Source organism: Apiotrichum porosum (assembly GCF_003942205.1).
Source record: "Apiotrichum porosum strain DSM 27194 chromosome Unknown scaffold_3, whole genome shotgun sequence".
In the NCBI taxonomy this organism is placed as follows: domain Eukaryota; kingdom Fungi; phylum Basidiomycota; class Tremellomycetes; order Trichosporonales; family Trichosporonaceae; genus Apiotrichum; species Apiotrichum porosum.
The window spans coordinates 2209509-2224084 of NW_021167110.1; the positions used below are offsets into that span (position 1 = coordinate 2209509).

General features: G+C 58.4%; 5 protein-coding genes across 5 annotated transcripts; 3 read left to right on the top strand and 2 right to left on the bottom strand.

Annotated features, from left to right (window-relative positions):
• Positions 1-1487: 1487 nt before the first annotated feature.
• EHS24_006404 (uncharacterized protein) lies at positions 1488-2949 on the top strand (the record flags this gene model as incomplete). Its single annotated transcript, XM_028621867.1, has 6 exons — positions 1488-1541; positions 1596-1999; positions 2044-2196; positions 2244-2343; positions 2419-2607; positions 2710-2949. 6 exons carry the CDS (start codon positions 1488-1490, stop codon positions 2947-2949), a joined length of 1140 nt encoding a protein of 379 aa, XP_028478319.1.
• Positions 2950-3049: 100 nt separating this feature from the next.
• On the bottom strand, positions 3050-5056 carry EHS24_006405 (uncharacterized protein; the record flags this gene model as incomplete). The annotated part of the gene is made up of 4 exons (XM_028621868.1): positions 3050-3218; positions 3285-3461; positions 3500-3580; positions 3897-5056. 4 exons carry the CDS (start codon positions 5054-5056, stop codon positions 3050-3052), a joined length of 1587 nt encoding a protein of 528 aa, XP_028478320.1.
• A 607-nt stretch (positions 5057-5663) lies between these two features.
• EHS24_006406 (uncharacterized protein) lies at positions 5664-7334 on the top strand (the record flags this gene model as incomplete). Its single annotated transcript, XM_028621869.1, has 3 exons — positions 5664-5711; positions 5767-6405; positions 6453-7334. The coding sequence occupies 3 exons, from the start codon at positions 5664-5666 to the stop codon at positions 7332-7334; spliced, it is 1569 nt and encodes a 522-aa protein (XP_028478321.1).
• Positions 7335-7979: 645 nt separating this feature from the next.
• Positions 7980-9084, bottom strand: EHS24_006407 (uncharacterized protein; the record flags this gene model as incomplete). The annotated part of the gene is made up of 5 exons (XM_028621870.1): positions 7980-8038; positions 8226-8282; positions 8432-8476; positions 8542-8794; positions 8920-9084. 5 exons carry the CDS (start codon positions 9082-9084, stop codon positions 7980-7982), a joined length of 579 nt encoding a protein of 192 aa, XP_028478322.1.
• Positions 9085-10112: 1028 nt separating this feature from the next.
• On the top strand, positions 10113-14147 carry EHS24_006408 (uncharacterized protein; the record flags this gene model as incomplete). Its single annotated transcript, XM_028621871.1, has 5 exons — positions 10113-10183; positions 10274-11139; positions 11190-11255; positions 11296-12238; positions 12287-14147. The coding sequence occupies 5 exons, from the start codon at positions 10113-10115 to the stop codon at positions 14145-14147; spliced, it is 3807 nt and encodes a 1268-aa protein (XP_028478323.1).
• Positions 14148-14576: the final 429 nt, after the last annotated feature.

The following is a 14576-nucleotide window of genomic DNA, read 5'->3' on the forward strand; positions in this document are numbered from 1 at the left end:
GAAGGAAGGAAGGAAGGAAGGCAGGCAGGCAGGCAGGCAGGAAGGCAGGCAGGCAGGCAGGCAGGCAGGCAGGCAGGCAGGCAGGCAGGCAGGCAGGCAGGCAGGCAGGCAGGCAGGCAGGCAGGCAGGCAGGCAGGCAGGCAGGAGGGAGGCAGGCAGGCAGGCAGGGGAGGGAACGGTTTCTCATGAAAGGGAGCCAGACTCACTGCGGAGGCGGCTGTGGGCGTTGGTCATATTGAGTGAGGATGTTGGGGTGTGTCGGGGGAGGTGGATGCTGTGTGGATGGAAGCTCACTGCTAGAGTGGCGACTTTAAAGAGAGAGAGAGAGAGAGTTGAAGAACAACAGTCGACGCGTGTGCGGCGTTTTCTAGGAAGGTGGCACACGGGCACACGGGGGTGCGCGTGGGCTGTATGGGCCGTACCGGTGTTTGTGTGCGGGTGAGTCATGTGTGTGTGTGTGTGTGTGTGTGTGTGTGTGTGTGTGTGTGTGTGTGTGTGTGTGTGTGTGTGTGGATGTGTGTGTTGGGCGGAAGGGGAGAGGGAGGGGTCCTAGCCAGCCCGGCCAGCCCACGCGGATCAGCTCTCAGTTTGGCCCCGCTGCCTCCTGTGTATGGTTTTAAAACTGCTATGCTGCCAAGACACAACCTCTCTTCCTGTACTACTTTCCCTTCATTCTGCAGCCGATGCCAATCGTCCACAACGACTCACCGGCCTGGGCGTGCAGTAGATGGGTGAAACAGGTGTGTGGTGTGTTCGTTATCTAAGGCACGTTCGGCCGCGGAATGACGCGTGCCCAGCCTGAGGCACCGATCACAGGGGCGTCCCATGGAGCATGTCTTGCATTCAGCACAGGCGAGTGGACCATGCCAGACTACCCTCCCGCCTCGGTAGCATCGTTCACATGACTTGTTGGTGGTGGGCATGGTGGTGGAGGAGGCGAGAAGTGGATGGTGAGTAGTGGTGAGGGTGGTGAGAACTGGTGACAGTAGCGAGTAGTGGGGAGAAGTGATAAGACGTGGTGCGAAGTAATGGTGGAAGTGTCGATTGATGAGCGGTAACGACGGGTGATGGGTTGGGTTGATGGCATGATGGGGGCGTGGCGGAAAAAGACTGACGAGGGAAGGCATGCCAGGGCACCTGGTGGTCGATCAGCGCCACACCTCACCACCAACTTCCGGGGCGAGTCGAGGCTCCAGTGGAGTCTGCCCAAATCCGATGCTTGGTCCACAGAGGCAGTCCTCGCATATGGACAGAAGAATCCCTTCCGGGTTCAGGAGATAGTCAAGCGACGGCCCTCCCAACAGGACAATTCGCGAGGGGACAGTGTTCCACTCTGACCACTGATCGCCGTCTACGCTTTTGGGCCCGAGCGCGCACGTGTTGTGCTTCCGTCGTGACGTCGTGGCCGTCGTGGGGCGACAAGTACTCACACGGCTCACTCATTTCCATTCTCTCACTTCTTCTGATCCCAACCCCTACTCTCCAAAATGAGCACTCCCAGTGCATCAACGGCCACGTCCCAGCCAACAACGGGTCATAACGTGAGTGTGGCACAGTGGTGCAAGCGCTAATTTTAGTTGCTCCCATCTCCCAAGTACTCGACCAAACGGCATATCCTGCACAGCACCATGCAGAACGTTTTCAGCACCCCCAGCAACACCGCAGAATGCTCAGAGGTCTGGAAGGCCACAATCCAGGGCATTGATGTCGCCTGGCTCAAGGAGAGCGAACTTAGTGACAAGAAGCTGTTGACTCTCACTCGCCGTCAGTACCCTTCCCGCATTACCGCGCCTCATGGCAAGCGGGCCAAGGTGTCAGAGGCCGCGGCAGCCCTGTGTCGTATCCTCCGCGTCGACAAGGGCCCTGGAGACACCCCCCATGCCAAGTCTGGACGGCGCTACTGGAACTGGGACTTGGGTCGTCTCCTTTTCGGCGCCGAGTTTTGTGAGGTCTTTCGCGCTCTGGTCGACCACTGCGAGCAGACAAAGGACCCGTGGCTGTGAGTTAAACCCTTGATGACTATTGTTTCTAACGCGTCTCCAGCAAGGCCAACCTCACTCGCCAAGCTCTTGACGTGACGGCCACCGGCTACATCTTCCCGAGTTCGCCTCCCACCGTCAAGGAGTGCGAGTTCATCACCGTGGCAAACATTCTCCCCCTGGAGCACGCGGGCCCACCGCTGCTCAAGATCATTCAGTCCACCGCCGCAGGCGTTCGGTTCGCATTCCCCCTCCTCCCGGCAGCGACCTGCCCGTTGGAGAGATTGACGAGAAGCGTGTCCACCTCGAGCCGTGGAACATCTACGTCGCCATTGCAAAGGGCATGCATGATGACGGCGTGTGGGTGAGTGTCGCTTGAACAGTTGGACCCAAAGCCACACGTGACAACGTTTCTCCAGAACATTGCTGACCTTTTCAGTCCGACGAGGCTGTGGCAGCGGCCTTCTCCTTTGACCATGACGCCAGGGTGCATTCCAAGGTTCTTTACCGCGCCGACGCGGTCGAGCCCTTCCTCCCGGCTGTCAAGAGCGCAGCCATAGAGATGCCCAAGGATCCCAGCGTGGCTCTTGCCCCCCGCGCCGTACCATCTCAGCATGTGCGATACGAGGTAAGTTAACGTCGCGGTGTCACACACGTTCCAAGTGGGTGTAAGGAGTGGCTGTATACCCCGGCAAGAAACCCTCCGAAAGGTACCTGGGATCGCTAACAGCACAGGACCACCCATTGGCCTTTGTCAAGGGCAAGTTGCTACCGCAAGCTCGTCGATGATGATGCTGAGGTGGTGATCCCCTTCTTCCGCAAGCTGAAGATAACCATCAACCGCCTCAAATCCAACAAGGGCCTGACACTCGACCTCCTTGACGAAGAGTCCGAGGCCGTCATCGGCAAGGTCAATGGTGCTCTCGAGGACCTCGAGGTAGGTTTCACGATGCATGTCCGACATGGCTGACGACAGACGGCTCGTCTTGAGAACGTTTACAATTACCACTACATACCAGCAGACCGCTCTTGCGTGCAGCCCCCTCGAGGCCGACTGCAGCGGTCTTGACCTAAACCTCACTAGCATGGCCACGCTCCACTGCTGCTCGTCGCACACCGTGGGCAAGGCCTTTGACGAGATAGGCCAGGTCGATGACCATGTCGAGGGCCCGCGCGCACTTCACCATGTATGGTACCTCTGCCTTTTCCGCATGCAGCCCCACAAGTGCACCTGCCCTGCTGCGAGGAGCCTCTGAAGTTTGATTTCAGCCCTGACTAAAGTATGGGAGCAGCCACCGCACCTACCTGGAATTGAACGTCTGCTCAGGTTCGTAGTCGATAAGTCGGCGACAGTGGGGGCAGATGTACTCCTGACCCTCCAGGATACGGCGGGAGTAACTGGGGTGGAGACTGTGGCGACCAATCTCAGGAGGATTCTTGTAGTCGCCCGTCCCAAGCTTGGCCGACTGGGGTGCCACAGCACTGAGGATCAACACGGGCTCATGATTTCCACTACTCACTCCAAAAGGGTTGTTTTGATAGTCATGTTCACGTCAATACCCAGGCCGTCTGCGCAGATGTCCGAAATGCAGGGTTCTCGACTGGTGATGCTGTTATGTAGACATCTGGTAGATCCGCCTGATCTCCTCGTCCATCCACAGATAGGACACCTCAGCGAGGGGAATGACCATGGGCAGCGCGATCATGTCGATGTTGAGCTGGGCCTGGATGACGGGATAGTCCCCAAAGTAGGTGGCGATTCGTGACTCTATGTAGGAGTCAGCTCCGCCACGGCGATATTTCGGCCCTTTCACCAGTGGCAAAACATCCAGCGGCCCTTCCCATAACCGTGTTGCAAGTCACAGAGGAGCGGCACTATTAGATTCTCTGCGCACCTCATGCACATCTTCCACTCACCTTGATCTTTGCGCCAAAGCACTGATGTTGGCGAACGCGTAGCGGAACGGCTCGCAATAGGCCGCCATGGCCATAATCTGAACCGCCGCCGCGGCACATTGAGCCGCTTCGGAGTCATTCTCCATGGCAGTGTCCGCTTCTCTGAGCAGGCGGGGAAGAACGATGCTGAGGTCGAATGTGCGATTATCCAGACGTTCGGTCGCCTCCTCGTACTGCTGCTCTGAATCTCCCGCTGCTTCGCGGTCCTTTGCCATCAGCGAGCTCATATTGACCTGCTTCTCCAGCTCCTTCATGATGGCCTCAACCTGGTCCTCTTCTGGGTCGATATAACAGAAGCTGGCGCGGTGAGGTACTTCTCCGATGGGGTGAGAGTTTGCAGTATCAGGAGAAGAGCTGATTGCGGAGTTCAAGCGGTTGGGGAGGTCGGGGATAAGTGCTCGTAGAGCCAGAACAGCAGGGCCAAGAATGTTGCGCACTTGATCGTGTATTTGCGCATATTGAGTTTCGAGGGACTGTCGATAGCGTTGAGCTGCTTGTTCATATTGTACGAATGCAGCTTGAGCGTCGCCAAAAAGAGAGGTCGACCTGGCATCCAGTGCTGGGGGCTTCTGCTCCAGGATGACACTGGCCGCATTGTGGACGGCGGTTTTCAGGCGGCAGAAAAACTCTGTGAACTGCTCCTGGTCGTCGTCGAGCGTGGCCTCGCTGCGGTCAGACTTCGCCTTCGCCACAACAAGAGGGTGATTTTCGTGGTGCACGTGAAAGGTAGGAACGCTGCGCACCGCGCGCGACGACGCGGATTGTGATCCTACTTGACGCTCCTTTGCCAAGAGGTCGATAGCCTCGTTCAGAATAGTGGCCAAGAAGGGTTCTTTTGCTCCGGATCGCTCCAGAAGGGAAAAGTGAGCGCGTCTGTGGCCGTTTTTCATGTCCCTGTTGGCGGATTCGACCATCTGGGCCGACCAGCAGTGGTCTTCACGCATGGCGTCGACCAGATGCAAGTAGATATCCCTGCTCTCCAGGTGGATACGTCCCCGCTCTATCTCGTCGGTGGCCTTGAAAGTGACCGACATGCAGTCGGCAATTGAGCAGATGATTTCTTGTAGCTTCTTGAATGCATGTGGCGTCTGGAGAATGCCTGCAACAGTGCAGCGCTCCATAGCCGTGCTGGTTGGGGCCGTCACCCGAAGGACTTCGTCCCGGAGGGAAATGCTGGACGCTGCTCGGATCAGCCAAGGTTCGGTATGTATGTAGACACAACCTACATCCATGGAGGCTGTTATTGTAAAATGCTACCGCAAACTGAAGTGATTTTTCATGTTCACAAGGTTGGAATGAAGAAGAAGGAAGAAGGAAGATGTGAGTGTGGAAATTGCGACTTAAATACCAGATATTCCCGAATTTGATTCCGGGGTGTGTAACGGTCAAGAATACACCGGCAACAAAGCGACTGATCGACTGGACTCTGGACTCTGGACTTGCAGGATGTGTCCGTGTGCGGGCTGTGCGGGAATTGCTGGTCGTTGGTCGTTGGTGGCACGTGGCTCGCTGATCACTGATGCACTGACGAGTCACATGCAGTCACCCAACTCCCGGGTTGATATGGCCTTCCTTCTCTGCGATATGGCCTTCCTTCTATGCCTCTGCTCTGTCTCTGCCTTCCTCCAGACCGAATCTCTGCCTTCCTCGCCACTAATACACACAGTATCAATCAACGTCCACCTCCGCTTCTTTCCTTTCCGCCCAAGCTATTTCACCAGTCTCCCCATGCCTGCCATCAACAAGGCATGCGAAGCCTGCTTCGAGGGCAAGAAGGTGAGCGCACAGTCCATCACCGTTCTCTCTCCGTGTTGACGGTGTTGACGGCCAGGAGAAATGCTCCATGTACCAGCCTTGTGATCATTGCATCAGGATCAATATCGCTTGCAAGGTCAACACCCACAGGCACCGCAAGATCTTGGCTTGCAAGCGTTGCCGGCGTCGGGGTGACAGGTGCGATTTCCAGCAGCCTTGTCAGTACTGCTCTGAGGCAGACGAAGAGTGCGTCTACTACGACAGTGACGAGTCAATCGACAGGGGCGATTCGGACGTCGGCAAGACATCGACGAAGAGGCACAAGGCGCCCATGTCGAAGAAGAGTTTGAAGGAGACGTCCAAGAGGAGGAAGCTGGACGTGGGGCACGGCACAGCGGATGATGGCCAACTGGACTCGGAGGACAAGCACAGGACGCAACCCTCCACCAAGATCAACGACGACGTGGCCTGGTGGCGGTTTCGATCTTACAGTGCCAGCGCCGCTGCGGGGACCTGGCCCCTACAGAGCAGCGCGAGGGCTAACCGGGGTAGCGCTGACTCGCCCCCTGCTCCCAGCAAGCCTGCTGATGCCGCAGCTCCCTCTGCTGTTTCGCGGGTACCCTCGCCTCCACAGGCGTCCTCGCCGCTTTCTTCCGCCCCCGCGACCCCCACTCCTGTGCGACCAAGCTCGATCTTACCACACGAAAGGAGAAGGGTCAGCGCCGATATCCCTCGCCAAGCCGCCACACAACTGATCGAAAGCTTTACGCCCTGCCAATCCCACCCATCATCATGGCTAAACCCGATAGCAAGTGGACTATGGAACTGCTGGGCGACTTGCTCGATGAGGTACATGACCCTCGGCAGCGCCGCACATGGTCGCGTCCTCTCCAAGACCCGGGCTTGAATTGGACCAGAGCCCATATGGTCGACACCATTGCTTTCGCCAAGTATGTGGTCCCCGCACCGAAAACCCTTATCGAGGTGTCGCGTGCCGTTCCAACGTGGAATGGGACCACTCTGCGGTTCGCACACTTGGCGGGTGGCGAGGCGGTACCAATTGCAGCGCTGGAGGGCAAGCCGTGGCGGCAGATGGTGACCCTTCTCCTGTTTACCGACGTCTGCGACGACATTCACTTCATGGTCTGTTTCATCTACGGTCCAGCTCGGCTTGTTTATTGGTTCGACCCCTCCGCGACACATGGCAAGGATGCGGCCCGGGACGAGTTCTTCAAGCAGTTCAAGCTCCAATTGTTGTTCGACAAGGCTCAGAACAACTGCGCCGTTGAGGAAAGCCCGAACGACTGGACGCTTCTGAGCGGCCACGACCTCGACTTTCCCAGGCACGCCGACCTCCACAATCCTCCCGACCGTGTTCCCTGCGCCCTGCTCGTATGTGCCTTCTCCATACTGGTTCTCCAGGAGATCACACCTACTTGGAGCGCTCTCGGTCTGGCGGCGGGCACGCTGCTGTACTCCGACCTGGAAGCTCTTGGACGCTCTCTAATTTCAATGGTGTTGGCCGGCATGTGCGTCCACAGCTCCCACCCGCAAACTCCTCGAACAGAAAAACGTTTGCGCCTGGCGTGCGACAGAATCCTATGCCAGCGCCCCATGAGAGCACCTGCCGCCGACAGGGAGTAGGTTCCCGAGTGATCCTCCCTTGTCGTAACGGGTGCACACCTCCTGCGTTCCATCCCTTCCATTATTCTTGCCGTCGAGATACCCTACCCCCAGACCACACGAGAGGTGTGACGAACGTTGTTCAAGTATGTGTGAGCGTTATAAGATGTAGTCACTAGGCCTGAGATATGTACGTGAGGGTGGTTTGATTACTGGCTCCATTCTGTTGGCAGGGCAAATGTGGCGGGAGCATTTACCTGTGCGAGGAAGGAGGAGCTGTAGGGATGCACATCGAGGTCTGTGGATAACGAGACCTATTATAGGATCATGCAAGGGCCTGCAAGCTCACCCCTCTGACGGTGCATGCCATGTATATTGGCATGAAGGAGGACCTGGCTGGTGGACTGACTGTTGGCTGGCGATGGTAAGGTTCCGATTCAGCAACAAGACCGCTTTTCCAGGCAGACTTGGCATACGATGTGGGGCGCGAACGCGTCAGGGGTGCAGCCGGACGGGTGTGCGCTCGTTAATGAATCATGATCAGTAGTGCGACCGGGGATGTGTTGCTTTGTACAGTATTGGGTTGCATAGTCGTTGGCTGTCCAACCCAACGAAGAGGGACGAAGAAGAACACCGCAGAAGCAATTACTTGTGTTAAACAAGCGCTTACTTGTGCGAGGACTTGATCTTGAAACCGCGCGAAGCACGACGACCACGGGCCATCTCTGTGCGCTGTTAGCTCTGGACAAAGGAGTGTTGAAGCCAGGAGGGAAGAGACAAGGTGAGAAGAGGAGGTGTAACGAAAAGCGGGACCAAATTTTGATCGGCGCTTTTTGTGGCACCCCCAAGTGCCACTCTGCTTTCCGCTTCCTGTATGTCTTCTGAACGCGAAGAACAGCGCTAGGTACTCACCGATCTTGCGGTTCTTCGAGCGAGCGGCAGTGTATGGGCGAGCGCCGGCCAGAGGGCCTGAAGATAGTCAGCAATGAACACGGGTGCGTAAGGACGGGTTGAACCAAAAGTGCCGATCACGGGAAAATGATCCGACACCATGAAATGGTCTTCCACCGTCCAACCGTCGTTCTTTCTTCCAAAAGAACGTCCACATCGATACGAACCTCCAAAGTGACGGACTGCGGTGCGAGCGGAACGCTTGCCACGGACTAAATTACAACGTCAGCCGAGTTCTGGGGACCCTTGGGGACCTAGGAAGGTCTGGGGGACTCACGGAGAACGGTGTTCGAGCCGGTGGGGGCACGGAGGGCGAGCTGGTCGAGGGTGAGGGCCTCACCGCCGGCAGCAAGGATGCGAGCGCGGGCGGCACCCGAGAAGCGGAGGGCAGCGATCGAGAGCTTGGGGACCTCGGGGAGACGCTCGTCGTCGAGGATGGCACCAACAACAACGACGGTCTTCGAGTTGTCGGGGTTCGAGGCAGCGGTCTCCTTGATGATGCGCGAGAGCGAGATAGGGGGGCGGTTGATCTGCGTATTGTTAGACCACGCTGTACATGCCAGTGGAGCAAGAGGTTTGAAGGACGGCTTAAGAATTTGACACAAAGAGTTCAAACTCTCCGTGCCTCCAAATCTCCCGCCGATTGAAGGCTCACCTTGCTCATAAAGAGGCGGCGGAGCACGGTGGCGTTGAAGCGCGACTCAGTGCGACGGGCAAGGAAGCGGTAAAGCTTGACAAGAAGGAGGAGGTAGGCGTCCTCCGACTTGGGGGCCTGACGGCTTCCCTTCTTAACGTGGTGGCGGCGGATGTCGATACCCATCTTGCCTACAAGTCAGCAGACGCTCAAATCCTGCCAAAATGGCCACAGCACAGCACGACGCAGCTCGACAAAGCGCTTCCCGCGACCCGACGCAGATGTAGAGCTGCAGAAACCATCGTTCGGACGATAATTCTGCGCTCGCGCACGACCCGACAATTCGGCACTTGTGTGCGCCAAACTCTCGCTCCCGACGACTCTGCCGTCTCGTCTCTCCATCCTCGTCTTTCTCTCTCTCTGGTCGGGGCGGTCGTACGGGTTGCGCGGAGTAACGTCTGCGCTGTCGCTGTCGATGCGTGTCGTGCTGGTGCTGGTGCTGGGTGGCTGCTCACCTTTTGCTTGCTGTACCGACAAGAGGAAGTTTCGATGGCCATTACAGACCCCGCCGACCCAGCGGACACCCACCGGCCCAGACACTGCGATCGTTTGCGACGGGACCAAAATTACGGTAACCCCGACGTCGATCCGCAATGTCCGCGAGCGTGGCGGATGAATGTTACGTAAAGTGATTTGTGGAATCCGAAAGTCACGATAGTTTTGAGATGGCGTTGTTACTTTGCTTCCGTGTGCACCCGCGCGCTGGGTTCCTGAGAGAGTCATGGCGGTGGCAGGGTCCAGACACGGACAACATTGCGTGGGTGGCGGAATGCTGTATGGAGGAGCGAACTGTGCGCTTCTCGTCGTCGTCGTCGGTTCCCATGGCCCCCCTCATAGAGGATGGCGGTCTGTGCGCAACAGAGGACGAGAGCAAGGCAATGGGCGGGAGGAGGGCCAAAGAAGAACAAGCTCTCGTGTCAGGACAAGGACGAGGACAATGCGCACAAAGGACGCACGCAACGCTCCCACACCCAGCGCCGCAATGTGAACAGCCCCCCCGTTCTGTGTGCCCCCCGTCTCCCCCACCGCAGTAAACACACACGCGACTGATTTCTTACCTTCCCACAAACACGCCATCACCACCACCCTCCCCACCACCCACCTCCTCCTCCTCCTCACCACCTACCTGCTGTTGCACCAGCACCGTCCATACCATGAGGCGACCGGCACGCCTCGCGCTCCTCGCGCAAGTCGGCACGGCTGTGGCCTCCACCCTTGTCCCAAGGTACGCTGTTGCTCCCCCTTGTGATCCATCACCGTCACTCGTGAACTAAACATGGACATGGACATGAACATGAGCTGACTCCCTCTCCAGATGGGGCCATGCCGTAGCCTACCTCTCCGACCCCCCAGCCCTCCTCATCCAAGGCGGCAAGACTGACGCGTCGTCCGTCTACACGTACTCGTCTGCGCCCAATTCGGCCGATAGCATTGTCGTTGCGCTAGACAGCGGCTTTGACACTTCGTCCCCGCCGGCAACGCTCGTCTCCGACTCTGGACCAAACTATACCTGGCACTGCCTCTCTCCGCTCGGCACGGCGTCCGGAGTAACCCAGCTCCTTTCATTTGGAGGAGACGGCGGATGGTCCCTCCAATCCGACACCACCGCGGACTCGGCCTGGCTGTTTGACATTGATTCAGGGTCGAGCAACTATACCTTTACGCACGAAGCTACAGGATGGGCAGACCAGCCCACTCGTCGCATCCAGCAGTCGTGCGCCGCTGCTAACGGTACGGTCTACATTACCGGCGGTGTCAGTAACGATGGCTCCAACACGGCATACAGCGACGCATATGCGTTTAGCACGTCCACCTCGTCGTTTGCTGCTCTCGCTTCATTACCTATTGCCTTGTACCACCATGTCTCGCCCCTCCTCTCCAACGGCACCCTCCTTGTCTTTAGCGGCGTGTACATCTCGACCGAGACCTCCAACCCTACCCTCTCGCCTCTTTCGACCATCTACACGCTTGACACGACGTCGTCGACTGCGACATGGCAGACGATCACTGTCCCTGGTACAGTGCCCATTCCGCGTCGTGGTGCATCCGCAACCCTGAATGCCGACGGCACCATCTTCATCTTTGGCGGTGCCGATGTCGACTTTTCGCAAGTGTACGGCGACGGATGGGTGTTCAACCCGACAACCCTTGCGTTTACCGAAGTGTTGACCTTGTCGTCCGGTAAGTGCCGATGGTGGCTTGGGGCAGGTGGCTTGCTGCTGACGAGCCAGGTCCCGGTGCGCGCTTCGACCACAGTGGCATTTCCGTTGGCGACGATCAGGTCCTCGTCTTTGGAGGTGAGTTGATATGAGTGTTGCATCAGTCAGCTAACGACAGGTTACGCCGTTGGTGCACCCGCAGACGCCGACATTCACATTGTCAGCGTGTCCTCTGGCGCCACAACGACTGTCAACCCTTTGTCCGGTGCTACGGCCACCACGACTACGGATCCCACCGCGTCGACTGTTACCTCGTTTACTCCCAGCTCCAGCACTGCCAGTGGCACAGCTGCCCTTCAGACTGCTAGCGGGGTAGTGACTGATGCAAGCGGGGCCACCATCACTGGCTCTGTCGGCGGCGCCGACTCGCAGACGGAAGGCGCAGACGACGGGTCCGTGTCCACAACCACCGAGACACCCGTCGCCACATCCGGCGACAGCCACCGCGATGCCCTGTCGACCGCCCGCCTCATCGCCTTGATCACAACTGTGGGAGGCTCCCTGGCCCTCATTTTCTTGGTCCTTCTACTTCTTCTCTGGCGCCGCCGTCGCAGGAGGCAACTGTCTGGACGCGGTGACCAAAGAGTGTACACTGAAAAGGGCGAGGGCAAGATCAGCCTCATCACCGACGCAGAGTCTGGACCGGACCACGACATTCGCCCTCCTGAGCCTACACACTCGCGTTCAAAGGAGGCCATTACTGCGCTCGGTATCGGGCTTGGTCGCGTAGCCACCAAGATTCACCGCAAGGTGTCTGGCGGTCCCAACGAAGAGTACTCTGTTCTCAAGAACGAACCGCCCAAGCGCCGTTCCACCCGCCGAGTTGGCCAAGGAATCCGTCTCATTGGCGTTACACCCGACATTGACGACCAGTCGAGCGACGAGGACGACTATGCCCGGCCGAGCGCGGCATACATGAACGGCTCCCGCCGCGAAATGCTCCTGGACGAGGACACACGGCGTTTCTCTGTCGATGCGGCTCGCCGCTTCGACTCCATCCCCGAAGAGGAGGCCTCCCTGTGGAAACGCGATTTTGCGATTGATGGTGGAGACCTCACAACGTGGCGTACCGCAGACAGTCTGCTTGACAAAAGCACTAACTCGTGCAGGTTCATCAAGGGTGGACCTGTCCCCACCCCTGTCGACTCGCTTCGTGGAGCACCGCTCAACACGCCCAACGCGTCCATGCTCGAGGTCAACGCTCTGGGACTGAACCGCTACTCGTTTGCCAACCGCAGTATGGACAGCCTCACACCGTCCGATGCCATTTCGTCTCGGGGCGCAAAGGCGATTTCCAGGTTTTTGGGCGAGTTCTCTGAGCCTCCTTCACTCGAGCTGGACCCGTTCCTTGTTGCCATTGCCAACGGTGGTCGCCTCGCTGGCAACTCGGTACCATCGTCCGCCCACCACGGGACCCAGAGTGCGCGTAGTACAGAATCGCTCAAGGACCTGGACTGCGCCATGATCTCCGGTGCTGAAGCCGTCACCCACCCGTCTGCCACTGCCTCTCTCGTCAACGTCGCTGCTACTACTGCCTCGAGCTCCAGAATTGGTCACGCCTGGGAAGGGGACGCCTCGGCTACAGCCTCTACCTCAAGACTTCCCCCCACATGGGAGGGCGAGGCCGATTTGGGCGATATGCGGAACATGAGGTCGCCACCTCGTGACCCGCTCCTCCGTCGCATCTCGACCAACATCAAGGCGCGTGTCAGAGGCGCTTCCACGCCGTCCCCACCCATGCTGGACGTCCGTGACCCGGCACCGCAGCCGACTGACTGGCCCCTCCAGGAGTCCTCGACTCCACTCACCAACTCGCTGTCCTCGAGCGACACGTGGAGCAGCACAGCCCCTTCGGCCGACATCTACCCTCCCAACCGCAACACGCGTCTACCCAGCTTGACTGACGTTGGCAGTGTGCGCTCCATGCGTGACATGGAAGTGGTGCAGCGTGATATGTCTGCCGAGGACTTTGCGAGCGACCAGGGTGTCTTGGAGAGGCTGGCTCCCAGCGCCACCAACAGCGAGGTCTCGGTCCTTGGTGTTGGCTTCCCGCCCATTCACAGGGCATCTAGGGTGACCAGCATCCCACTCTCGAGTGACCTGGGCTTGGACGAGTTTGGACCGACGTCCCCCGTGCTTTCGCCCAACACGACCCCACTCGCCACTCCTAGGCGTCCAGAACTCTTCCTCGCACCAAAGGTCACTCCCCAGACGCCCAGCCGCCGCCATGTGTCTGAGACCCAAGCGAGCCCTCAGACAAGCCCACAGATGCGCACACCAGTCGCCCCGCGGTACACCTCGTTCACGCACATGACTGCTCCACTGTTGGCGCCTGAACCCGAGTCGCCACCACTGGCAGACCTCCGTCCTCCCTCGTCGCCCTCTACCTCTGCCGCCGAGTCAAGCTCGTACGCCACGCCGATGGGATCCCCTGAAATCTCCACCACGCTCTTACCCATGTCGTCGTCCACGTCGACCATCCCGTCCACACCTCCGTCGCTGCGCACCTCGTCGAGCAGGCACACCCTCAACCTCACACCGAGCAAAGTGCATACCCCGGGCCACACACCAAACTTGTCCACCTCGTCAGCGCCCAGCAGCGTGTCCAAGTCGCGCACACCGAGCCACAACGCAATGTCCGGCGCGGCCGCTGCCGCTTGGGCTCCGCTGCGCACCCCCAACCGCCGTGGCGTGGGTGACATTGTCAACTCGATCAACAAGCGCGGTGGCGGCATCCCCAGTCAGTTCACCGGATCGACCCCCGCTTCACCCACCGCGGGCGGAAGCGCCACTGCCTCGCCCGTGAGCGGGTTGACCAGCCCCACCGCTCTGCGGAGGATGCAGTTTGAATCGGGATCCGGCGGCGCACTCGTCAGCCCGACCGCACTGCGCAAGATGCAGTTTGAGACGGCTACGAGAAGTCCCCTGCGGGTCGCCAACCCAGACAAGTCGCCTGAGAAGACGCCATGAGGACGTTGACGGCGACTGAAGACGAACTACACCCCACTCAACGACGCGTACACTACGAGAATACGAACCGCAGCAAGCGACGAACCACGACGAAAACACGACAACAGGCGTAGGGAATGAGAAGGGAGAGAGTGATTGATTGAGTATTTATTTTTTTGTTTGATAGGTTTTTTTTTACAGTATCTTGTTTTTGATCCATTTTGTCTCGGGTTGCATATATACATATCACGCGGGGGTACCCCGCCTGTGGCGTGGCCCTGTTCATAGATGTTTTTTTGCTGGAATGTATTGTGTTCATATTACTTGCTTGCTGTGGATCGGCGGAGATCGAATGCCGTGCCAGAAATTCATACTGGGGCACTGGCCTGTGAGTGTGAGCAAACCACGCCCACATCCCAGAAGCAACACCCAGGTTGCGTCAATGTGAAG